The following is a 27,910-nucleotide window of genomic DNA, read 5'->3' as shown; positions in this document are numbered from 1 at the left end:
TGCTTCTCCACAATACAGAGTCTAAAAATTCACAGCCCAAAAGAGCAACGGCTCAACATAAAAGGTCTAAACCAATTAAAAATTTTAACTCCTTGAACTTGAGGTTCATTTGTTCCTTAAACAGATAAATAATGAGAGAGCAAGTGGCTATCTGCACTCTCTTGATTAGCCAGTAGAAAACTTTAACTTCTTAATCAATGAATACTTTCTCTTTCCAATCAATGATGCTGAAGTCCATAGCTTCCCAATCTATCCCCACTCTGTGTTGCCATTCAGAGACTGCAACAGTGAAGTTACACTGACTTAGAATAAAAAGTAGGTAATAAAGTAAATTCAGAGAGGCAGATATATTGGAAAAATATGTCCCGAAAAGTACATAGTTTTAAAACCATCCTTCAACCTCGCTAACATAGAGAGTGCCTCTTCAGCTTCCCTTTCCTTACCTTTCCAACTCAGCAATCTTCTTATCTTTGTCATTCTTCTCATTTTCCACCTCCTTCAAGATTTCCAAGAGGAGGTCAACTTCTGCCCGGGCCTTGCTAGAGTCATCTTTGTACCTGGCAATCTCTCTCTCCAATTGCTGTATTCGATCACTCATCTCTGGACTGGCTCTGGCTTCCAATGCTGCCTCGTGTGCCTACAAAGAAAATGTCCAAATTCTATCAGATGTACATACAGTGGCAGTGGGCAAACCATGTCCCCAAAAGCCACCTATACTCCAATTTCAACAGGGGATTATCAAACATCTAACAGCTAGTCTTCAATTTATAAGGTTCTTCTCTGCTTAAATATTACATAGACAAAATATCACTACACAGTTACATTTTTTTTTTTATAACTGGAAGTTTGTACCTTTTGACCACCTCCACCCATTATACAAACACACACACACACACACACACACACACACACACACACACAGAGCCCTCCATTTCTGACAACTACCAATCTGGTCTCTGTATCTATGAGTTCAGTTTTTGGTTGGTTTTTGGTTTTTACATTCCACATATAAGTGAGATCATACAGTATTTGTCTTCCTCTGTCTGACTTACTTCACTGCCCTGCTTTTAAAATGTAATAATGCTAGGGAAGCACTTATCTACTAGAATGGGATAAAATCTGAAATATGATATTTAACAATTATTCTGGGTCTTACATTTTATTACTAGACTCTTATCTCAATCTTACATTAGGAAATATGCTCTCATTTATTTTAAGACATTTTTTTAAAGTCAAAGGGTTTTTTATTTTCAATAAGGCAATTTCCAATACAAATTAAGTTTAGAAACAGACATGATAAAATAGTCAAATTCATTCAACATCTAGCAGAACTGAAAAAGCTGTATAAGACAAGTATATAGTTAATTAAGATCTCTGTGATCTACTTTCAAATTCCTGGGCATAGGTTAACTTATTGATTCCATAAACAGTTATGTGTTAAAGAATAAAACTAAAGCTGACTCCCAAATATAATTAATAAATTGTTTTTATTATATTATTATTTTAGATTTTATTCTAAACAGCAAAATTCATACAAATACCTTCATAAAACAGGAATGAGTAGGCCTGTTCTATACGGGAAGCTACTGGAACTTCAGTTCCAACATGTAAAAAACTCAGAAGTCATCACTACTATTTTTACAAGAAAAAGTTGAAAAACAGAAAATCAATGACTTTTCTAGGACCTATCAGAGAACTGAGGTCACAGGAAAAATTACCCCTCCAGCATCAAGAGACACTGGCAAACCCACAGAGCTGAAGCTGAGATCTGCTCACCTGGAGCAGAAGCTGTGAGCAGAAACACTTCAGTGGTAATTTGAAGGAACTGCTGGGGGCTGAGTGTGGACGTACAAGCAAAAGAGTGAGGAAAGTCCCAGGGCCGGCGGTTTTAGGGGGGCCCATACTTTCATGGGCTTTAATCCAGGAACCACACCAGGGTCTCACAGTGAAGAGCCAACAAAAATCCCCTTGTGGTTCTGGCTGCAGGAGGGGAAGAGTAACAATTGTGAAATATGCCCAAAGTGTACTCTATCCAAAGACAGACCCTCAGGAGTAAAAATTTTAACAGAGCTTTGTCCTACCTGGGGAAAGGGCATTTCTCCCACTCTAGCCCCTGCTAGTAAAAAATAAGACTCATATATTTGACACAGATGTTGGAATTACCAGACAGGGAATTTAAAGTAACTATGATAAATAGCTAAAGGCACAGGACTTCCCTGGTGGTCCAGCGGTTAAGAATCCGCCTTCCAGTGCGGGGGACACGGGTTTGATCCCTGGTCAGAGAGCTAAGATCCCACATGCCGCAGGGCAACTAAGCCCGCGTGCCGCCACTACGGAGCCTCCACGCCTCAACTAGAGAGACTGCATCCCACAAACGACAGAGCCCATGCGCTCTGGAACCCGTGCGCCACAACTAGAGAGCCCACGCATCACAATGAAGATCCTGCATGCCACAACTAAGACCCAATGCAGACAAAAAAATAAATAAATAAATAAAATAAATATTTTTAAAAAATAGTTAAAGGCGCTAAGGGGAGAAGGAGACAACACCCAAGAGTAGAGGGGCAATGTAAGCAGAAAAATGGACACTCCAAGGAAGAATGAGAAGGAAATGCCACATATTAAAAACATGTAAGATCTTGCTTATAATGTGGAATCTGAAAAAGGTGAACTCATAAAAGCAGAGGGTAGAAGGGTGGTTGCCAGGGGCTGGGGGTGGGGGAAATGGGAAGATGTTGGTCAAAGTGTACAAACTTTCAGTTATAAGATGAATAAGTCCTGGGGAGCTAACGTATAGGATATTGACTCTAGTTAACAATGTTGTGTTGCATACTTGAAATTTGCTAAGAGAATACATCTTAAAAAGTGTTCTCAACAACCTAAGTGTCCATCAGTGGATGAATAGATAAGAAAATGTGGTATGTACGTATGTATGTATGTATACACACACAGGAATATTACTCAGCCATAAAAAAGGGGGAAAGTCTTTTCATTGGCCACAATATGGATGGACCTTGAGAACATGCTAAGTGAGATAAGTCAGACAGAGTAGATAAATGTCATTATGATTGCACTTATATATGGAATCTAAAACAAAAACAAAAAGACCAAGCTCATAGATAGAAAAGACCGGTAGCCTGCCAGAAGTGGGGAGTCAGAGGTGGGCGACATGGGTGAAGGTGACCAGAAGGTACACATTTCCAGTTACAAAACAGTAAGTCCTGGGGATGTGATGTACAGCATGGTGACTATAAATATGTGCTGCATATGTCAAAGTTGCTAAGAGAATAAATCTTAAAAGTTCTCATCACAAGAAAAAAAATTTATAACTATGTATATTGATGGATGATCAATAGATTTACTGTGGTGATGATTTTGCAATATATACAAATATTGAGTTGTTATGTTGTACACCAGAAACTAATAAAATGTTATATGTCAATTATACTACAATTTTTAAAAAGTGTTCTCACCACACACACGAAAAAAGTAACTATTTAAGGTTGATGAATGTGTTAATTAGCGTGACTGTGGTAACCATTTCACAATGCATACATAGATTAAAGCATCATGTTGTACACCTTAAATATATACAATTTTTGGCATTGAAAAAGCTGAGGAAAAAGAAAAGAGTGAAAATGTATATTGCAAACTCTAGAGCAACCTATATTTAGGTTGGAGGAGGGCGTTGTGGGAGCAGTGTAATAGGAAAACATCACTAATTAATTAAAATGAAAAGTTACAGTTGTCCAGAATGAAAGAAGGGAAAATACGAAAAGTAAAATGGCAATTAGCAGAAAAACAAGTAATAAATCAGAGTAGGGGGAAGCCACCAAGTCCTCTACCCAAAGATAACTTTATTTTTTCTCATGAACCTAAACACAAAGTTTAAGAGATCATAAAAATGACCAGCTATAGAAGTATCATAACAAGGAGATTAAAAATAAACAAAGAGAAAACGTGGGATTGCCATAAATAGGCGAGTTTGGAATATTAGTGAATAACATTTATTACTCTTGACAGTTACTGCTCAGTTTCATAATCCTAAATACATCTAACAGTCTTACCTTCAATAGTCCAGTATTAAATAGAAAATTACCTCCACTTATTTAGTGAGGGGGAAAAAAGTCAATTACCAAATCTGAATTAGTTAATCTCAAAAAAAGTATTTTCCTACTTATTCAAAAGTAACTTTAAGCTACTGGATTTTCTTCCTTTCCTTAGCTTAAGAATATGACTTCATTTCTGGCATACCCTAAATTATGATTCATCACGAGGTGTTCATGCTGAACACACCCAATATATGTCAAAAGAACACCACCAAGTCTCAAGACTAGGCTGGGCCCTCTTTTCATCAGTAATCACGTGAACTGGACCCAGTTAATCAGAGTTGGTAACTCAGAGATAATAAGTATGACAGTGCTTTGAAAACCACAAACTGCCATATAAATATTAGAGAGGTGTAAATCAATGAAATGGATAGTAAATACCTGTACCAAATTCTAATATTCACCGGTATGGGTGACTATCGCTGTTAAATTATCTCTTTCCAGGAAGCCTAATGCTAATAGAAGAAAAATATCAGATAATTGAGATTTTTACATTGTGGTCTTACATTTCCTCTATAAAGGAGCTGCATATTTTAATCTTACTCTGAATTGCCAATTTTCTAAGAGTTTGGGGACTCTCAGGAGTAAAGTAAAATAGGATAAGAATGCCAAGAGAATTAATCAAGGTATAAATGGTATTTTGAATTTTAGGAGATTATTACTCCACTGGTAAGTTATTCCATATGGACACTATAGAGTTTTCTACTATGCTGTTATTTAAAGCAAAGCAAGAACAGTCATCAAGACAGTATGGGACTGGCACAAAAACAGAAATATAGATCAATGGAACAGGGTAAAAAGCCCAGAGATAAACCCACTCACATATGGTCACCTTATTCTTGATAAAGGAGGCAAGAATATACAGTGGAGAAAAGACAGCCTCTTCAATAAATGGTGCTGGGAAAACTGGACAGCTACATGTAAAAGAATGAAAGCAGAACACTCCCTAACACCATACACAAAAATAGACTCAAAATGGGTTAAAGACCTAAATGTAAGGCGAGACACTATAAAAACTCTTAGAGGAAAACAGAGGCAGGACACTCTATGACATAAATCGCAGCAAGATTCTTTTTGACCCACCTCCTAGAGAAATGGAAATAAAAACAAAAATAAACAAATGGGACCTAGAAACTTAGAAGCTTTTGCACAGCAAAGGAAACCATAAACAAGATGAAAAGACAACCCTCAGAATGGGAGAAAATATTTGCAAATGAAGCAACTGACAAAGGATTAATCTCCAAAATATACAAGCAGCTCATGCAGTTCAATATCAAAAAAACAAACAACCCAATCCAAAAATGGGCAGAAGACCTAAATAGACATTTCTCCAAAGAAGATATACAGATTGCCAACAAACACATGAAAGGATGCTCAACATCACTAATCATTAGAGAAATGCAAATCCAAACTACAATGAGGTATCATCTCACACCAGTCAGAATGGCCATCATCAAAAAATCTACAAACAATAAATGCTGGAGAGGGTGTGGAGAAAAGGGAACACTCTTGCACTGTTGGTGGGAATGTAAACTGATACAACCACTATGGAGAACAGTAGGGAGGTCCCTTAAGAAACTATAAATAGAACTACCATACAACCCAGCAATCCCACTACTGGGCATATACCCTGAGAAAACCATAATTCAAAAAGAGTCATGTACCACAATGTTCATTACAGCTCTATTTACAATAGCCAGGACATGGAAGCAACCTAAGTGTCCATCAACAGATGAATGGATAAAGAAGATGTTGCACATATATACAATAGAATATTACTCAGCCATAAAAAGAAACGAAATGGAGGTATTTGTAGTGAGGTGGATGGACCTAGAGTCTGTCATACAGAGTGAAGTAAGTCAGAAAGAGAAAAACAAATACCATATGCTAACACATATATACGGAATCTAAAAAAAAAAAAAAAGTTATGAAGAACCTAGGGGCAGGACAGGAATAAAGTCGCAGACGTAGAGAACGGACTTGAGGACACGGGGAGGGGGAAGGGTAAGCTGGGACGAAGTGAGAGAGTGGCATGGACATATATACACTACCAAATGTAAAACAGATAGCTAGTGGGAAGCAGCCGCATAGCACAGGGAGATCAGCTCGGTGCTTTGTGACCACCTAGAGGGGTGGGATAGGGAGGATGGGAGGGAGATGCAAGAGGGAGGAGATATGGGGATATATGTATATGTATAGCTGATTCACTTTGTTATAAAGCAGAAACTTAAAAAAAATAAATAAAGCAAAGCAAGAAATTGGAAAAGTTTTCTTTAACCTTTTTCAACTGCGAGTCCATCTTCAGACACTCTTCCTTCTTCTGCTCCAAAGCAATTTCTAGTGTCTTAAGCCGTGAGTCCTTTTTCGGTCCTGCGGAAGCCAGGGAAGAAGCATGCTCTTTCAGATCCAAGAGTGAAGCCTAAAAGAAGCAACATACATCTAGAATAAATACTATTTATTAACAAAATGGAGATTTAAATTCTTAAATTTATTTTCCTGGTGGTTTGTAGTTTCTTTCCATTAGCATATACTGACATATTTCCATTTCAAGAACATGAAATACAGAACAACAACATTAGCTCTGGCTTTCAAGTTCTAACTAAAACAGAATGAATTCCCAAGAAATACCAACTGAATAGTGACTTAAAGAGCCCTACCAATACATATCCATTCCCACAAAATAAATGGAAGTAGATCAAGCTTTGTGAATGTAAGCAGTCAACCTTAGTAGCTACACTGACTTTTTTCTTGTCTTCTAATTTTGGAAGAAACATTCTATTAGAAACATAAATTCCCATAAATTTTCCTAAAGATATTAGAAAGAAAACCCTGAGAATGTCCCTAAAGCTCATTATTATCTGATCACAAGGCATTAGGCATTTCTGCTATTTAGGTGACATTGACAAGATTCTTCAAAAGTAAAATCAAAGTATATTAAGTCACATAATTGGTCAACAATCATTTAAGATTTCTCTGCCAATGTTGAGGTGATCGTTAAGAGCTGATGTACATAAACTGTCCTCCTTGTGCATATGCCGTTCGTCTATCAGCTTTCTCACCATTAGCACAATATTTCTCCAAATGTAACTGGAGAAATACTGTTATTTTAGGATCTGTAAAACGTCATTAGCAAGTAAGAAGCCAACTCATAACAGTTGGAAGAGGTAAGAGGTAAGACTTAGGAAAGAAATGATTCAATCTACTATATCTCTGCAAAGCTTCCTGAAATAATCCTTGCTATAAGAAGATTCTTTAAATCTTCCAACAGACCCTTTTTTTATACGCATTATGTAAACACCAACGACATATACACACAATGCACTGGCTAAGCAAACCAAATAATTCCATTTTGGTGATCTTGACCTCTTTCTCTGAGAGGTCGCCTTGCAATAGGCTGACTTTTTCTTTCAGGTCTTTAAGATCTTTTTTGTAGTTATCAATTTCCTCCTGCTTTTCTCGCTCATCTCGGTCCCGCTGGTCCTTTAAGCGTTCGACTGTCCGCTCCTGATAAGAGAGCACATCAATACATGAGAAAATTCCCTTCATACTTCTATCATATGACTGCAATTCAGCTTCTAGCTGAAAAAATTTCACACTTCCATCCTCCATTCAAAAGACAGTGATAGGTCGTTAATAATTGACCTTGTAAAGAATTCAACCTTCCAACCTATCTTGCCCTAACATACATCTGGTTTTATTCTTTTGATTCCCCTAGGTTTCTTTTCCTATAACCTTAATTAGTATTAGATGTCCCTAGAGTATTCTTTTGGAATAATCTCATTTATTCAAATCCCAAGCAACAAAAAACTTATACATATACCCTAAGGACAATAAGTAGCAAATATTTCTTTTCTATATATAATTCACATGTTGCCTACAAAGCAATGGAAACAACTCACAACTCACACAGCAAACAGGAGGAGGTTGGAGAGATTATGATTTGTTGAGCTTAAAGCATAAAGAAGGATAAAGAAAAGAGAAACCATTAAAACTTCTGTCAACAGATACTCAGGAAGTTTGAAAGTTGAAGCACTTTAAGTATATTTATGGGTATTATTTCTGAATATATTCGGGGATCAAGCCTTGATCCCTGGGCAGGAAGCCTGAAACATTCTGAGTCCAAGAGGCTTAAGGAACAGTAACCCTATCCCTTAAAGAAAAAATAAGAAGAAGAAGAAGAAGAATCCAATTAAAATGCCCCACCAAGAGTCCTTAAACCTCCTCCAAGACATTAACACTTGTCATGTTGGGCCACTTCTTTATTTAGTCAACCATTCCTGAAAAAACTAGGTTTGCTCATGAAGGCAAAATGAAGTGGCAAGGCCACGACTAGAAAAACAGCAAGTACACCGTATTAATAACTAAAACCCACGAATATATTAGATCCCAATGCGGCACAGTAAAAGAGAACTAATGTTGCCTCCTGATGGTCAGTGTCTGACATTCCCACATCACCGAATTCTAGCTGACCATACACATAAAAAGAAGATAGTAAGCAGGGAGCACATGGCTGATATCTTTAGAAACTTCAGCCACTGCCCTCCAGTACAGAATCCATCCTGCCTAGCAACAGATGCTTAAATTGGCAACAACAAAACGAATCTTCTCTCCCTTACACTGGGTACGTCAGCAACAGTACAGGCAGCTCTTTTCCCTTTTGCCAAAGCGACTTCTTCTGTCTCCTCTATCAAGTCTCATCACTAAAGTGACTTTCAGATTAATGAGAAAGCAGAAGAAATGTGTCTGTGAGGAGTCTGGGCCAGTCACCCACCTTCTCGGCAAGGGCCTCCTCCAAAGTAGTCAAGGCGGTGTCAGTGTTGGTGGTGTCAGCCTGCAAGGATTTGACTCGCTCCTTCAAGCTGCTCATCTGCTTTTCCTTATCTCTAAGTTGCTCTTGGAGATTTTCAATCTGAGTTGTGCACACACATTTAAGGGGGGGGAAAAAAGGAAATTCAGAGAAATACAAACAGTCACAATAAAAATCATTTTAAGTTGGAAACAGGTAGATCAGGGTTGTCAGTGTGTGCTCTGTAGAAGTAATTTAACCCTAAGGGTCTTAGAACTTCATGCAAAGCTTTAAACTGAGAACTTATAGCCAGAAGAGAGAAAAGACATACACATGGGTATGGTCATACATGCAGAGTCATAAATCTCTATAAAGAAATAAGGAAAGTAGCTAGGGAGAAAAGACCCAACATATAGGGATGGGGATAAAGGGAAGACCTACAAAGAGGAAAGCCATGAGAAACTGGATTACTTCCAAAGCAACAGTGTAAATGCCCAGAGAGATTCCTTTAAAAAATGCTGAGGGAGGACAGCAAATTGAACAGCTGGATGCTAAGAAAAACAAATCAGCTGTAAAAAGGAAAAACTGTTCTTAAATTTATTTATTTATTTATTTATTTTTGGCTGTGTTGGGTCTTCGTTTCTGTGCGAGGGCTTTCTTTGGTTGTGGCGAGCGGGGGCCACTCTTCATCGCGGTACGCGGGCCTCTCACTGTCGCGGCCTCTCTTGTTGCGGAGCACAGGCTCCAGACGCGCAGGCTCAGTAGTTGTGGCTCACGGGCCCAGTTGCTCCGCGGCATGTGGGATCTTCCCAGACCAGGGCTCGAACCCGTGTCCCCTGCATTGGCAGGCAGATTCACAACCACTGCGCCACCAGGGAAGCCCGGAAAAACTGTTCTTAAATGCTAGTGTTCAAGTTAGGTTTTTATATCATCTTTTATTTCAACAGCAAGCATTTTCAATGAAATTTATTATTATAGTTATTCATTCCTTCATATACCCTAGTACGCATTCATTTACTCAAAAAACTATTGGTGAATTCTCTATTATATGCCAGGCACTAGTGACACAAAGAAAAATGAACAGACCCATTTTCATTATAAGATGGGAAGGGGACTTTATGTACCTGAATCCAAGCTATGGATGGGCTTCCGTGCCATTCTAACGAGCACACATTTTACTCTAGACAGATGGGAACTATTAGGGACTTTTAAGCAAAGCAACAGTCCGGTCAGTTCTGTATTTCAGACTGATAATTCTGATAGCTGTGGAGAAGATATTCAATATCTAAGGGGAGTTACGTAGAGACATGAAAACAGCTAGGAGATCGTATCAATTCAGGTAAGAGAGTTTGGAAACTAAGTGAGCTAAGAGAGATGGAAAATAGGGGATGGGTTTGTGAAATAGTGTGGAAACAGCATATTATCACTAGGGAGACTCCCGTACACACAATGAAAAATAGTAAGCAAAAATATGGAGGAACTGTAGAGAGATATTCTTAATAAGCAAAAGGAAAATAAGTAAGACAACTATTCTAAAACTCACAAACTTCATTCTTTCATTCAGCTACGTGCCAGGCAGTTTTCTAGGTGTTGAGGATATAGAATTAATCCAAACAGACAAAAATCCCTACCCTCAAAGAGCTTAATCCTAATACGATAGACAAGGAATGAATGAATGAAATGAACATAGTATGTAGGATGGTGATAAGTCCTACAGAGAAAAATGAAGCAGGAGAATATAATATCATCGTCTACTCTTGAACTAGCTGGTTTATTTCACATGGCTTTCAAAAAACAACATAAATGTTATCTGCTTTGGGACGACTTTCTTGCTCTTACCCCCATGACAATAAGATGACCACAGTCTGTATGCCATCACACATGAACAAAGTATTGATCTACATACATACATATACACATCCCCCATTCTTTTCTCTATCTATACATTTATCTCCATTCTTCCATCTATCTATACATTATAACACGAATCTCCAACCATACTGTTATTACTCATTCTATACACATCTCCACAAATAGACTGGATCTTACTCCTCTACCCCAGCTTTGTATCTTCATATCTGGCACACATCAGGTCTATAATAAATACTGGTTCATTAGTCAGTAAATAATACATAAGCTTGGACTTTTATAAACTGTATTTAGGCATACACATAAACTTCTGCCAAGAAAAGAACCTAAATCCAACCTTCAAATAATTCCTGCATCAATCAATTTAATATAAGCTCTTTAAGGGTCTGCTTCATTCCAAGCAGACCCTTCCAAGGGGAAGAAAAAAAGGTCCCTCTCTACAGTCCCTGAGAATTCCACAGCAGAACAAATAAGCTAAGCGAAAAGATTCAGCGAACTCAGAATAGGGAACCATGAGTACTGTCAGGCTTGGATTTTCACTCTTTAAAGAAGGAAGAATCCTTCAGGTGAACCATTGAAACTGGCTCCAGTCTTTTCCATGCCGATAAAGTCCAAAGCATACTGTGAGAGAAAAGACCATCACATATGAAAAGCATTAGTTTCCTTTAGTTTAATCAGACACTCCTATTGGAATCTCATATGGATCAATACTTAGGTAAATTCACAACCACTAAAGAGATTTTGCCACTTAAAAATCTAGTACTCCATAACATACAGAAGGCAATGCCCTGGTGTTTACATATTTAACCAGCTGTGTGGGTCATCCTAGTTGCTGACATATAAACCTTACACACACAAAAAAGATATCATCATTCTGTTGATTAGACTTTTTTACCAAGAAAGAGCAGTACAACCACCTTTTTTAAAAAATAAAACTTCATAGAACCAACCAAGTTTTACATACAAGAAAACAGAGATTTGTTTTATGAGCCCACCTAATATACAAACAGCCCTTACATGCATAATAAGGATTATACCCTTCTTTCTCCTCCATCATCAGCATCTAAGAAAAAATTAAGACGTTAACTGTTAACAATTCCACTTGTATAATTTGTATGTAGTCCAACTATTAAAGGGATCCATTATTCTTTGCCAGCAAAAACAAAAACAAACAAACAAACCAACAAACAAAAAGACTTTTCCTGATATACTCAGGTGCAGAAGCTGCTAAACCAGGTAAAATCCCCATTAACAAGTTCTCCCTAAGCTACTTTCTTATCCAATTAGCCAGCTGTCTAAACTGTTGAGTTGGAGGGGAGGAAGAGGATGGCTATTCCTGGAGAGCAGAAATAGCCATTCCACAGTGAAGAAAGGGCAGCGCTCACTAGAGCTGTCTCCTTTGGGCAAGCTGCTATCGGCAAGGAAGACTTGTGGTAGATGCAGATATGTGCAAACCAGCTGCAAGAGCATTAACCCAAAAGAGGCTCTGTGTGGTGTGTGGGAGGACGGGTGTGTACAAAGCACTTTCCGTTTACCCAGCATCACGATGGACAGCAGCTGAATCCTACTGAAAGCTCCTTTTATATATCCTCACTTTGGTTGTGACTCAAAATCGTGATTTCGTGATGAAGGCTCTCTGGGTTCAGACGTTGCTAACCAAGGGGTGTATGAATGCTATCATATTAATCTTGCCATTATTCTCTTCTTTTAACTAATCCAATATAGAGGCTGTGAAAACTGTTCACCCTAATAGTCCCATATCACACCATTTCAGTATTTACTATGCAATTTCTATAAAATATATAGTGGAAATCCCATTCTGTACCAAGTTCAATTATCCACAGGATCTAAAATATACTATTTACAAAAGCTTTGAATACAACAGCTAAGAGAAAAACTGGATCAGTTATGCACATACTCGACTATTAATGATAAAGATGACTGCTTCAGAATCATGCTAAGTGGAAAAATACTCCTTTAAATATGCTCAGAAGATCTACCCAAGAAAAAAACTTTCCATTTTGTAGAAACAGAAACCACAGAATCCCTAAAATGGCAATATGATAAAAACAACAAAAAATTACTCGTGATGGGGGTGGTGGAGGAGGCGGCGGCAGTGGTGACAAGAGGGACCACTAACACAGAGAGTGTGGTATGTATCAGGCACTGTTTTCAGAAATCTATGTATAACAACTATTGAAGCTCCACCACAAGACTATAATTATTAGGGGGGGGGGGAAAGAAGAATCACACAAAGATGTCTCAAGCATCTTTCCATAAATGATTCCTTGTTATTAAGTAATGTTTATCAATAAACACAATGTTATTACTACGGTCACATATGAAAATATTCTCCCCTACAGAAGCAAAGAAGGAAGGGTGGAGGTACCAAACCTCTGCCAATGCAGAAGAGCATCTTCCATGTACTTCCGTGTATAGTCAAACATAACACACTAAAGCTGGTGGGCAGAACCAAAGGTACTTGATATCAGGATCAATATCATGATAGTATTAAGACAGTCTGTTTAGCCTTTCAAGGGGTAGAAGGAGGCTAGTTTATTTATACACACGGACTAAGGAGCACTTAACAACAGCTAAAAAAGCTTTTCTTCTTTTACTTTAATAACTTATACTTAGTAATATTGAAAATTAATAAAAAATTGTTGCAGAAAATAATGTATTTTATAATTCTATGGGCTCTTCCTACTTCATGCATAACCAATCTGTATTAAGAAGAAATCATTAAGCAGCTATTAACATGTATTCAATTTCTGCATGAGTAAAATTGTGCAGAGATCGAAGGAATTTGTGTTTAGTCTATATTATCTGTGTCCCTGGTGATGAATAGGGAGGGGAAGGGTCAATCAGGTTTATACATACAGCCTAAAATCATAGAGAAGAACTAAGAGTGAAGAATTCAAGAAGGAAACACTTTCTAAATAACTATTTAGAGAAGGAAGACGTTTTCCTTAAAATGACCTCTCTAATTAGAGTTTAACTCTGTTAACTGGGCTAGAAAGAAAATAGAAATAATTATTATATGATATAGAGCCTTTCTTCTCCTCGTACAATTTTTATTTTACAAAGAGAGAAAAACCGATGAAAGAGGAGGAAGACTAATGCAGAATGCACGCTGCACGTGAATCCATCAAATCTGCACACCAGCTCCACACTGGCACAGATTTCTTAACATCTTTTGTTTTGGTTTTTATCAGCATTGCCAGCTGTCAGAAACTATCATGGTTCAACATGGGTGATTTATTCCTAGTCAAGTGGAACTGATTGCTCTGCTGCTGAGGCCCTAATCACTGAGCAAACGTAGAAGGGACTTCCTATAGGATGTAGTTCTAAGGACAAGAAATCCCAAAATACTCCTTGCAGTCACCTAGCTACCTGGAACATCATTTAAAGGAAAGAATTTTTTTGATGATGCCTCCACACTTGTTCTAAGCAGCCATCAGTGTCAAATGTATTGTGGAAAGCAAGTTACTCAGAAAGGCTCTGACCTTTACCTTCTTGGGTTAATAATACCTCTCAGTATCAGTGGTAAAAGTACAGTCTGGATGAACTGGTCATAATCAGCTGGCAAAAGAGATCTACAGTAATCAATGGAATCTAAAAAGGAAAAATTCGCTAAGTCCCCTGATCTACGCAATTGTTTGTCTACCATCCTGCAGGCCTGTGAAATGTACTAACAAGGCACAACTATACTTTACCAAAATGATCAGGGTTTGCCCAGACTGTACTGGCCTCTAAATTTTACTTGTCCAGTTATGTGTTTCCAACGATTAGAGGATACAAGAGCAACAAAGTCATGTGGAACTCTAAGCAGTGTTTTAAACACAATTTAGGTTGTTAAAACTCCCATATCTATATTCTCAGTGACTGTTTAGGGTCTTTAATAAGCCCAGCAAAGATTCTGGCTGACAACCAATTATTTCTTTGGTTGAGTTTCCCTCCCAATTATGCTATTCTCTCATCATATAAGTAATGGACGGATTACCGTGATGAATAAATAGCTAGCTATGTCCCACTGGGCAAGTTACTTGTTCTTTCTAATTACCTACCTGCAAGACAAAGACCACTACTATTCCTTTCAATTCTAAAATACAACTGTATTCTTGTGATGGGAAAGACGAGAACATTTAAAAAGTAATAAACTTCAGCAGAGTACTACTGTATTTTATCTTAAAAACTGTTCAAATTGAACTATACAGGAAGTATAGCTATGACCTTTAGGAAAATACAGAGTCCATTGCTCTGGTTAGATTTTATTAATTGCTGGGAGGGAAAGTAAGTTCCTTGATAGACTTGCTCATGGTACAGATAATGGAACTAGGGACCTCTTGAATTAAAATAACTGGATAATATGAAGCAAAAGCTGGTGAGACCAAAGGTCACACTGCTAATCAAGATCTGCTTGGTAGACAATTAAGGAAATGGCTCAAATACTTCTTTTTATATCTGGCAGGCATATATAAAAACTTGACGGATATTCATATGCTAAAATTGCTCAAAAAAAAAAAAAAAGAAAAGAGGACCCATAAATCCATGGTGGCTATCCTTGTGAAGCAGCGGCAATGATGAGACTGTACCTAGGACCTCAATTCACACCTATACGAATGGCATCCCTTGAAGCTGTACGATAACAATAGATAGAACACTCTTAGATCTAATAGTTCACTACATTTTAGTGCTGAAAGAACTCAGTATTTTTAAGTAACTGATTAAAGCAAACACACTAGGCTTAGTTTCTGCCCATCCCCCCACAAAGAACCACTATTCTTTGTATTACTTATTACCAATAACAAAGTCGGGAAAAATCAAGTACATAACAATAGAAGTCTAGCTAAATTAAATATGCTCTATCAACCATTACAGTTCATATACTTGATGATTAATTAAGGATATGCAAACTTCTTTATTATATAATATTACATGAAAAAGAAAAGTTATCAAAATGTACAATATTATCCCAATTTGAAGGAAAAGTTTATTTTTACATAGAATTTTCCTTGTTATACCTTTTCCACATTTTTCAAATATTCAGAATGGACATACATCATTTCAATGATAATGACAAAAGCAATAATTTTCTAACTCCTATCTGAGAAATCTTAGGATTTACAAGAAATATGATTAGGATCATGATAAGAGAGATTCTCCTAATATATGCACTTACCAACATGGGAAATCTCTAGGGGTTTCTGTGGGACATGTGAGCATTTCTATTTAACCCACACCTTCCACAGGTTCATACTGTGGGACCAAACCAAGCTGTCAGAGACTTGGGGGGGTTTCTGCAATGCCAAAGGAAGACTGAGAGATAACAAATGAATCCAGAGAAACCAAGACTTGCAAAACCTATTTGAAATATAAGGTCCAAAGGAAACAGCAATAGGATGCTTCACATATTTTAAGTCTAAATTCAAGTTCATCTCACTCAATTTTTATTTTAGCCAGGCCTACTTTTATGGCCTGAAGTAAGCTAACTTGTACTAAAAGTCAATCCTAGTGTGACAAGGCTGGGTTTCCCAAGAAGCAGACCTTGAGACAGATCTTATTGTTCAAGAAATTAGAGGGTGCTCTTGGGATCAATACCAGTGGAAAGGAAGTTGGGGGGGGGAGCATGATGGTGCAGAGAGAGAAATTAGGCTGCCATGAAGTCCCAAAGGATTCAGACAACCCCATGGGGAGCTCTGAATCTGCGATGACCTTTCAGAGTTGCCCCAAGTCAGGGCAATGGATTCAAGCCCTTGTACCCTACAAGGATCAATCATTGGATACCAATGGGAAGGGATGTGGCCTTGTACAAGGTAGGTCTCTTTAGCCAACGCAATCTCCACAGGGGATACTTCCAGCACCTGGGGGAATACATCCTTCAACCCTCAGCAGGGATCTGGGTCACTCATCACAGCATCCATTATACCCAGCAGCTATGTATGCTCTTCCTAGTTAAATAATATTTAACATGAAATTGTAATTGCTCTCAATTTACTCTGTATTTGAACCATATACATAATTTTATGGCTTTGTAAAACCTAGAGACCCTTGTATCCCAACTTGATTGTTTCACCAATGGTGGGCATTTTGAAGCAGGAGTTCAGGGATGGCCTTTAAGGTGTGTCTGACATCCCAGTCCACACAAATGAGCCATGTGCATTTTTACATGAAGAGCACCCACAGCTTTCATCAGATTGTCAAAAGGGTAGGAGAAAAGTTAAAAATCATTAATTAGTGGCATTCTTTTCAAATACCCACAATATTTTCTAAAACGAATAGCCACTTCACTTAAAATTACTTGCTTAGCTGTTTTACAAAGATACTGTGTTACCAAATTTGCTGTGTAAGAGTTTGGCCTGGTTGGGATGCAGGGAGAACAGATCCAAACAACAGTTCCTCACCTATATGCAATGGAAGCCCAAGAATCTTATTAAATTTTGTAAATTCTCCTTGGTCAACTTGAATGATTTTTCTAATCTGAAAAACCCCTGTAGGAAAAAAAAAGTGTTAGGAGAAAAAAGTAAGGAGGTCTGGCAATTACAGGAAGATAAAACAGATAAAGGACAAAATACACGACTGATGCTGGAAGCTATTTTCTGGTGAGGGTGTACATATCGGTATGGCAGAGAGAAGGAAGAGCACAAAAAGCTACTTCATCAAAGTTTGATTTAATAATTTCTTCAGGAGGTTAATTATTTCAACTTCTCAACTAGAGTTGACAGGCACCTAGGCGTCTATCCAAACAGGCATTCCCACAGGTGAGAATGCAATGCAAGTTAATTCATGCCAAATTATAAGCAGTTTTAAGCAGAAGAAAATATTAACTGTGCTTCAAAACTTTGATCAAGCATTTTTTTCCCAAATCCTTTGCCTCTTTCTAGATACTTATCTATGTAATATTTATACTCTGACAAGTTCCTGCTACAAGGTCTTCTGAGAGACTACTAAGAACAACCTTTGTCCCAAAAGGAATCTGACCCTTCCATATTGACTTGTTAATTACCATTTTTCAAGTTTAAAATATGTTTTCAGTCAAAACAGAAGTCAGGGCACTCCAAACTAGAGCTTGCAAGACTCTGAGAATATTAATATGGCATACGATTAATAGAAAATGGACACATCACATAAATCCTCAAATTATTCACGAACCTACTTAAAAGTCCAAAGAAATGATGTTTTAATAAGAGTCAAAATTACTTCTGTGTTGTACAAAGCATTACACTATAAGCCTTTAAATGCTTCTTGTTTATATTATACCCTAGCACTTGAAAATAAAGCATTTATCCAAAGGCTATGTTCTCTCAGGTCCATTCCTATTGCCTCCATGATAATGGTGGTAGAACAAGTTTCTACATCTCTCCAGGTGAAAAATACAAGGCTCTTTAAAAACACATCCACTCTTATCCCAGGAATGCAAGATTGATTCACCATACAAAAATCAATCAATATAATGTACCATATTAATAAAGAACAGAAACCACATGATCATCCCAATAACTACAGAAAAAGCATTTGACAAAATCCAACACCTCTTCATGATAAAAAACACTCAGTAAACTAGGAATAGAAGGGAACTTCCTCAACTGGATAAAAGGCATCTGTAAAAAACCCAGTTAACATCATACTTAAGGTGAAAAATGAAAACCTTTCCCCTAAGATAAAGAACAAGACAAGGATGTCCACTCTCACCACCTCTATTCATCATTATACTGGACAATTAGGGAAGGGCAATTAGGGAAGAAAAAGAAATAAAAGGCAGCCACATTGGAAAGAAAAGGTACAGCTACCTCTATTTGCAGATGGCTTTATCTTATACGTAGAAAATACTAAAGAATCCACTAAAACACCATTAAAGATAATAAACCAATTTAGCCAAGTTTCAAAACCCAAGACCAATAAACAAGAGTCACTTGTATGTCTTTACACCAAAAATAAATAATCTAAAAATGAAGTAAAGAAAATTCCATTTACAGTAGCATCAAAAATAATAAAATATTTAGGAATAAATTTAAAGAAGTGCACGGCTTGTAAACTGAAAACTACAAAACATCAATGAAAGAAACTAAAAACAACCTAAATAAGTTAAAAGACATCCTGTGTTGATCAACTGAAAGACCTGATGTTGGGGGGAGGTGGTTACTTCTTTTTTTGGACTCCCAAAAGCCAAAACGATCTTGAAAAGGAACAAAGGTAGAGGATTCACAGTGTCCAATATCAAAACCTACTACAAAGCTACAGTAACCAAGACAGTGTGATGTGGGAAACAGACAGACATATAAATTGATGGAACAGAACTTAAAGTTCAGAAATGAACATGTGTGTCTATGTACAACTGATTTTTAGCAGTGGTCCCAAGACCATTCAGTGGAAAAAGAACAGTCTTTTCAACAAATGGTGCTGGGGCAAATGGATATCCACATGCAAAATAATGAAGTTGGATCCCTACCTTACACCACATACAAAAATTAACTAGGAATGGACCAAAGACCTAAACGTAAAAGCTAAAACTATAAAACTCTTAGAAGAAAACACAGGAGGAAATCTTTGTGACCTTCAATTAGGCAATGGTTTCTTAGATATGATGTCAAAAACATAAGCAACTAAGGAAAAAACAGATAAATTGGACTTCATCAAATTTAAAACTTTTGTGCATCAAAGGATGCTACCAAGACAGTGAAGCGATAACCCAGAGAATGGGAGAAATATGTGCAAATCACTTATCTGATATGGATGGAATCTCCCGAATAAAGACTTTCTAGAACTCAATACAAAGACAAATAACTCAATTTAAAAATGGGCAAAGGATCTGAATAGACATTTCTCCAAGGAAGATACACAGATGGCCAGCAATTACATGAAAAGACATTCAACATCATTAGTCATTATGGAAATAGAAGTCAAAACCACAACAACATACCACTGCACACCCATTAGAATGGCTATTTGAAAAAGAAAAATAACTAGTGTTGGCAGAAATGTAAAATGGTTCAGCCGCTTTAGAAACAGTTTGGCAGTTCCTCAAAAAGTTACAGGTAAAGTTAACATCAATTCCATCCCAAGATATAAACTCAAGAGAAATGAAAAACGTATGTTCATACAAAAACTTGTACATAGATGTAACATAATCATTATTCAAGTGGAAACCACCCAAACGTCCAGAAACTGATGGATGGATAAAAAAAAATGTGCTATATTCATTACAATGGAATATTATTCAGCCATAAAAAGGAATAAAGTACTGACACTTGCTACAACATAATGAACCTTGAAAACATTAAGTTAAAGAAGCAAGACATAAAAAGCTACATATTATATGATTACATTTCTATGAAATGTCTAGCATAGGCAAATTGATAAAGACAAAAAGTAGGCAGTGGATGCAGAGTATAGGGGTTGTGACAGGTATGGGTTTCTTTTTAGGGTCATGAAAATGTTCTGGAACTGGACAAAAGTGATGGTTGCACAACCTTGTAAGTATACCAAAAACAACTGAATTATATAGTTTAAATTAGTAAAGTTTATGGTATGTGAATTATATCTCAATTAGGGAGGGAAAAAAAAGCATCAATCCAATTAACCCCATGGTGCTAGCTTTAAAAATCAAGGTTCCCCCCTCCCCCTCCTCCACCCAGGGGTTTTTACAACCAAAAAATATTTCTAGACCTTGTACAATGCCCCTTTTGAGACAAAACTGTCCCTCCCTTCCCCATTAAGAAACACTGATATAAATGGAATGAAATTATAATCTATTAATTTGAAGCGTCAGTCTTTAAAAAGCATAGTTTCTGTGACAGAATAAGAAAACAGAAAAAAAAAAGTCAAGGTTCCCAACATCCATCAACGAAGCGTGAAACTACTCTAGTACTGAGATTTATCTGGCGTTATTCCCCAAATAACACAAATACAAATAACAGTTTAGCCAAGTTTCTCTGTTCTTAATGGACTTAAAAATGCTCTTGCAATCACTGTGTCATCCATGCACATACTCAGCCTGACGCGCTTCTGGACGGCGTCTCTTCCACGTGAGATCACTAGTGCGCACAAGTTTCCATCTAGACGGTTGTGCTGCTCACCTATGATGATCTCCAAATTGAATACGTAGCATGAATTCACCTTCTGCTGTCAACCTGCCCTTTCCACACACCTTATTCCTCTGTACCCTTTTCCTATCAATTATTTTCATACCCAGTGATAATGCCTCAATTGGGTAAAACAATTTAAAACTGTTTAGAATTCCTTCTGGTTTGAAGTGACTTCTGTTGACAGCAATGGATGATAGTAGAAGTCCTATGAATAAGAGATTAAAACACTGAGCAGAACATGGAAATATACAAAAAAGTCATACGACAACAGAAAAGAAAGTGAGAGCTTTGTTACCATACCACACAAACAAAATCTCGCCCTCATGTTCTCAATCCTTTATCCAACATTTTTATTCAGCTGGAGCAGATATTTTGCACAGACGGCCGCAACAATGTCTCCGACTTCACGTGCTCTTCTGTAAGTGGCTTTGCCACTCCTCCAGTAAGACGTGGAGTATTTTCCTTGACGCCCCCGCCACCAAATCAAGTTAGGTCCTGTGACTACTGTGACCAAAAGAGTACAGACAAAAGGAATCCCCCGCTGCACCCAAACCAACTCCTAGCGCAACCCTTAACTGGCCACGGAGCCACGGAGCCAGAGGCCAAGGAATACCCCCAGGCAGGATGTACGCAAATGAAGAAACCATCCCGGTAGTGGGTCACCCAGCTGCAGACACCCCCAGCTGTCACCAAACAAATCAGGAACAAACTACGCAAGAGAGCCCTTCCTGAATTCCTGATTCACAAATAAAATGACTGTTTACTCCACTAAGCTTCATCAACAGTTTACTATGCAGCGAGAGGTCTTCCTCCCCTGTCTATCTTTACAATGCTATTGCTCTTTCTGTTTTAATCACTGATATCGAAAGTGTATTGTTTCTAGATTATCAGAAGATAAGGATGAGGCATGTTGTGTTTTCTTTTATTGTTTTTATTTTTTGGAGAGGGGTGTTCTGGAAGAGGAGGGATGGTGAGAAGGAACATATCATAATGAAAAGATATTTTGTAACAAAGTAAACTAAGATCCTCCCTTTTTTAGGGAATAATTCTTCAATCATTGTAAGATGTCACTTGTATAATACCAGCATCATTTAAAAACAGTTATCTACTGACAAATGGAAGTTAAATCAGACTTTGCAAGTTCAACTATCTACCCTCCTTAAGGTTTACTTGAAAAAGTGAGGGGAAAAAAGTTATATGAAGCAAGGTAAATCCATATGGAGCATATTCCCCAGCAGAAAAGTTATCATCAATCAGACTTCATTTACTATGCATTGTTTTTTCAATAAAATATTTCAAGAATTTAGCTATACATATTTTCCACTGAGGAAAAAAATTTTTAATTAAACTGAGTTCTATTAAAAAATAATAAAGAAAGAAAGAAAAGGGAAAATTCTAATGCCTAAGTATATTAAGTTTCCAACTTAAAATCCAATCAGGGCCTGACCTGCTCTTCTTTCAACTTAGCTTCATTAACAGCTGGCTTGTGATTTAAAAATAATATTTAGAAAACATTACAATTAATCCTTATTAAAAATAAAAGCACAATTTTTAAAATATTAATTTTCTCAGAATAAATTAGTAAATATTGTTTTCAATGATAAAATATATTCTTTCCATTTTATGATATGGAAAAAGTGAAGAAACTAACATGTCCTTAAGTCAAGACTCTACAGCAAACAAATAGAGTAGATAAAGAACCTATTCTTTCTGACTTCCTACCGAAAACAAAATAACAGAAGACTTAAAGAACCAATCTAGGACCACAAAAAGGGAAAACTTTCTAATTCAGTTATCAGTTAGCTTTCTGCTACTGATAAATCTAAACTCTAAATACCAAAACCTAGGAAACTGGAGATGCAGGCAAGGTGAAATAAAGAGAAGTTACAGAAGCATACAACGGAAAGATGATAACGTCTGTGTCAGCAAATTAAACTCCAAGCTACATTACCATTTATAATCAATCAAGCAAGAAACTGTACAATTTTAACACAGATTCTGAATGCAGCTCAGATTCAAATGCTCAATTACATTTTCCAGGTCAGTGATTTATTATAAAGATAAGAAATTTACTGTAACAGAAAACTACTTTAAACCATAGCGGAGAGCCCTGGAAAGGAGAGGCCAGTGCTAATCCCATTGTACTGCACGCTTGGCCATCTGCTATTGTCTCATTTCATTCTCTGAGCACAGGGCTATCCCCGTGCATACAAATACATATACTACCTAGAAAGCTGGAAGCCTATGGGCAGGCAGTGGTGGCCCAGACAGAGCCAAAATCGGTCCAGAGTATGTGATTCACAATCGAGCCATTCTCAAAGCTGCTACTATTTTCAGAAAACAAGGATTTTTAATGCATATTTAATATGCCAAAGTAATGCCAAGGTAACACGTTGTTTCCTGGTATTCTCCTTAAACATCAAAAGAGCTAAATATTACTTAAATTTACAATTATAAGTAATATTTGTGAGAAAAATGATAGAGAATGCAGATGCCAAGAACAAGGAAAGGATGAAAGCAGAGTTACCATCTGCTCTTCCTTATGGAATAAGTGGATAAGTCAAGAAGCAAAATAGGGACCTCCCTGGTGGTGTAGTGGTTAAGAATCCGACTGCCAATGCAGAGGACACGGGTTCGAGCCCCGGGAAGATCCCACGTGCCACGGAGCAAATAAGCCCGTGCACCACAACTACTGAGCCCGCGTGCCACAACTACTGAAGCCCGCGAGCCTAGAGCCCATGCTCCGCAACGAGAGAAGCCACCGCAATGAGAAGCCCGCGCATCGCAACGAAGAGTAGCCCCCGCTCGCTGCAACTAGAGGAAGCCTGCACATAGCAATGAAGACCCAATGCGGCCAAAAATAAATAAACTAAAAAAAAAAAGAAGCAGCAGCAAAGTAGGTTAAGTGTTGCATAGAATTAAGACATGTCTCCAGGGACTTCCCTCGTGGTCCAGTGGTAAAGAATCCGCCTTACAATGCAGGGGATGCTGGTTCGATCCCTGGTCAGGGAACTAAGATCCCACATGCCACAGGGATAACTAAGCCCATGCGCCACAACTGCTGAGCCCGCGTGCCACAAACTATAGAGCCCATGAGCTCTGGAACCTGCACGTCACAACTACAGAGCCCATGCGCCCTGGAGCCTGCACACCACAGCTAGAGAAGAGAAAACCTGCCGCCACAACTACAGAGAAGCCCACGCGCTGCAACAAAAGACCCTGCGTGCCTCAATGAAGATCCCGCATGCTGCACCTAAGACTTGATGCAGCCAAAAGTCAATTTAATTAATTAATTCAAAAAATAAAAAGACATGTCTCCAGGAAAATCTCAAGATCCGCCTGTAAGGTTATACTTCAATATACCACCGCAGGTAAATTTCTAAAGTTTCTGATGGAAAATCTTCAGGGCCAGGGGAAAGAAAAACTGAATTCTATTTATCAGTTTCTTAAATAAACTAATAGGACAATAAAGAGGAGTATATTCTCTGAAAACCTTCTCATTATGTAAGAAATGGGAATAATTTTCCCAGAGACCAGGTAATAGGAGAGATCATAGTAAGAAAGAAAAGGCATTGAGAGACAGAGCTCTACCAGAAATTTCTAGGAATCCGTATTACAAATGTATGAAGTACAGAGGTGAAATTCCAGGGCGTGACCCTCTGGAAAGGACACTATTCCCCTTTTTCATTCACACCGCTCTCTCAGCTTGGGACCTCTTACCCCTTCCCCATCTGCCTAGCAAACTTTCACACACCTTTCAAGACTCGACTGCTAAGACTTCTCTTAGACTTCTTTCACACAAGGTCGAATGTGGAATGCCTTGCTTTGTGCCCACTGTACACCATTTGTATGGTAACTTCTTTAACTGCTACAACTCTGAGACTCTGAGAGCAGAAACCATCCTCTCTGTGTACTTAGCACAGTGCCAGGTGCACAGCAGAAGGCAATGTTGACTGCATGAATGAGACAGCTGAGGACGCCTGGGAAGACTGGGATGCCCACAAGAACATAAAGTGACTGTGCAACTATAAATGTACTCAGTAAGGGGGGAAAGGAGAGAAGCCAAGAAGATTCCAGTGTATAGAAATAGACACACTGCTTAGAAAGCTAGGCCAACGTGTACATCAGCATGTGGCTCACATCACTCTAAGAAGGAATTATACAGAATGATAATGAGTCCAATGGACTCAGATTTTCAAGACAGATTTCTTCTGGATGAAGAACAGAGGAGAAAATGGATTTACAAAGGAACTGTACTGTATAGCACAGGGAACTCTGCTCGATATTCGGTAATAACTGAAATGGGAAAAGAACTTGAAAAAGAATAGTTACATATATATGTATAATTGAATCACTTTGCTGTACACCTGAAACTAACACAACATTGTAAATCAACTATACTCCAATATAAAATAAAAATTTTTTAAAAATAAAAAATAAATTAGACCTGCAAACAAACTGGGATTACCAAAAAAAAAAAAAAAAAAAAAAAAAAATCCTACAGACAACAAAAGGAGGTCTTAGAATTGTTTGGATAAACATATCAATCTGATAGAGTTTTCTTACAATATACCACAAAAGTCTTTTCTGAGCCTATGCAACATTTTATCACCTACATGGACGTATAAAGAATATATTCATGGGCATCCCTGGTGGCGCAGTGGTTAAGAATCCGCCTGCTAATGCAGGGGACACGGGTTTGAGCCCTGGTCCGGGAAGATCCCACATGCCGCGGAGCAACTAAGCCTGTGCGCCACAACTACTGAGCCTGCGCTCTAGAGCCCGCGAGCCACAACTACTGGGCCCGCGTGCTGCAACTACTGAAGCCCGCACACCACAACTACTGAAGCCCGTGCGCCTAGAGCCCGTGCTCCACAACAACAGAAGCCACCGCAATGAGAAGCCTGTGCACAGCAACAAAGAGTAGCCCCCACTCGCCGCAACTAGAGAAAGCCCACGCGCAGCAACAAAGACCCAACACAGCCAAAAATAAATAAATAAATTTACTTTTTTTAAAAAAAGAATATATTCATAAGGGTTGAAGGCATAAAACTGAAGGAGGTAAACAGACTAAATAAATCAAGTTTCAAAAGATTCTCAAAGATTAGAGTCATTGGCTGAATTTAGCAAAGTAAAATGTAATAAGAACAAACAATATTAACACCTATTAATATATGCATGGTATATAACACTTCATGGGTTCCAAGGTGCTTTTATACACATTACATCATTTAACAACCCCCCCAAAGTAACTATTATACCCTGTCTACAGATGAGGAAACTGAGGGTTAGTGAGTTTTCCCAATACCACATTTCAGGGAGGGCCAAGAACAGAACATTAATCAACTTCTAATCATCTCTCTTGCAACTAGATCCAAAATTCCAAAGAGTACAAGTATGGAGGAAAAATGAGTGTAGAAAAACAACTGCCATCAGAAAAATTAATCAGGGCAAGTAAGAATAATGGGAGGAACAGCAATATTTCACCGAGTAAAATAAGATTTGGGGGCTGTCAAATATAGGCTCCCAATATCTAAAAAATCATCCTGCTGAAGGAGGATTACACTTGTTCAATACGGCCCAAGCTAATCTTAACCAGCAAATACGATAAGTAGCCAAATTCTGGTTCAAGGAAAGAGGGTCAAAACTGTCCAAGCCATTCATTCATCTTAATTGGACATATCTGACCATAAGCTGAATAAATCCATTTGCCAGGCTTTGTAGGAAATTTTAATCAAACGAACAGCTGGGCTTTATCAAATGAGACTCTACATCTGCATCAGACATTGTTTCAAAATATACAAATAAACTTCTAGAGAAAGGTGGTTCTAATTTCACAATTATAAAATCAGGAATGAATTTAAAGTAAAACACAGGAAAAATTCTTTCTCAATGAAGATAGATATGTAGGTACAGAGAAGGTTTTTTCTAGGCATTTTTATTATTCATATTCAAACAAAAGGAAACATATAAAGTATATAATAAGCACCCATGTACCAGCAAATTAAACAGAAGTAAATCTGCCTCCAGGTATTTTAAATATATTTCAAATATAAATATGTATCTATCTGTTATGAAGTATGTTAAATTACACACAAACGCATTACCCATCGTAAGAATGAGAATTACCTAAACTACTTAAGATACTCATATATTCTTCCTTATCCCAACCCTCTTCCCTTCCCTACCTCCAGAAGAAATAACTTTGCTGAATTTTTATCTTAAATATTCCCTTGCCCTAAAACGAAAAGAATAATATATTCCACTGTGTGACTATACCACAACTTACTAACTCAATCATTCTGTCAATAAACATTTGCAAAGTATTTCCTCAGTTCTGTTTTGGTTTTTTCCTTAATCCAAACAAGGTTACTATGAGCATTCTTACATACATCCTGGAGTTCTTCTACAGTATATGTATCTGGCAGGGTACCCTCATGTTTAGTAAGTGCTTTCCAAAATAGTTGTACCTATTTAAAAACCCAACAGCACTGTGTGAGAAATTCAGTTGCCACATTTACCAACACCTGATACTGTCAGACTTCTTAATTTTTGCGAACACAGCTTACAATGCTAAGTATAAAATGGTTTCTTAATCTGGTCTTATTTTACATTCCACTGATTACAGTGAGGGTACATAACTTTTCATATTTATTTGCCATGTATATTTCCTCTTATATAAATTTGATTAACACATACACAGGTTGTACAAAAACATGCATCCTGACCTAAGATACGGGTGCATGCATAAACACCAAAGCAAGCGTTTATTTCTGCGAGAGAATGGAGGGGAATACTCTCAAGAAAAGATATGCCAAAGAACTTTGACTCTGTTTGAAATTTTACTTCCCAAGTTGAGTAGTTACCATTACTTACTATGTTATTCTCTATGCTTTTTGAATCTCACAAATAATTAAATTATAAAATGTAAAAAGATAATATAAATGCATGGTCAACAAGCAAGCACCCAGCGCACTTCCCTGGCTGTCCAGTGGTTAAGACTATACTTTCCAATGCAGGAGGTACAGGTTCAATCCCTGGTCAGGGAGCTAAAATCCCAC

The 27,910-nt window shown here is 37.7% G+C and overlaps 1 protein-coding gene across 1 annotated transcript in view; it reads right to left on the bottom strand.

Moving 5' to 3' along the window:
• The window catches only part of LOC133083666 (ELKS/Rab6-interacting/CAST family member 1-like), a gene marked incomplete at its 3' end in the record, with an annotated part of 87,546 nt that overhangs the window by 9,222 nt on the left and 50,414 nt on the right, over positions 1-27,910 (bottom strand). Inside the window, 4 exon segments of the mRNA XM_061179785.1 lie at positions 444-637; positions 6,388-6,528; positions 7,473-7,613; positions 8,881-9,018. Of these exon segments, the coding sequence (XP_061035768.1) occupies positions 444-637; positions 6,388-6,528; positions 7,473-7,613; positions 8,881-9,018 (614 nt within the window).

Source organism: Eubalaena glacialis, unplaced genomic scaffold, assembly GCF_028564815.1.
Source record: "Eubalaena glacialis isolate mEubGla1 unplaced genomic scaffold, mEubGla1.1.hap2.+ XY scaffold_488, whole genome shotgun sequence".
Taxonomy (NCBI): domain Eukaryota; kingdom Metazoa; phylum Chordata; class Mammalia; order Artiodactyla; family Balaenidae; genus Eubalaena; species Eubalaena glacialis.
Note: the sequence above shows the minus strand (reverse complement) of the source record. Positions and strands in the feature narration are given on the sequence as shown.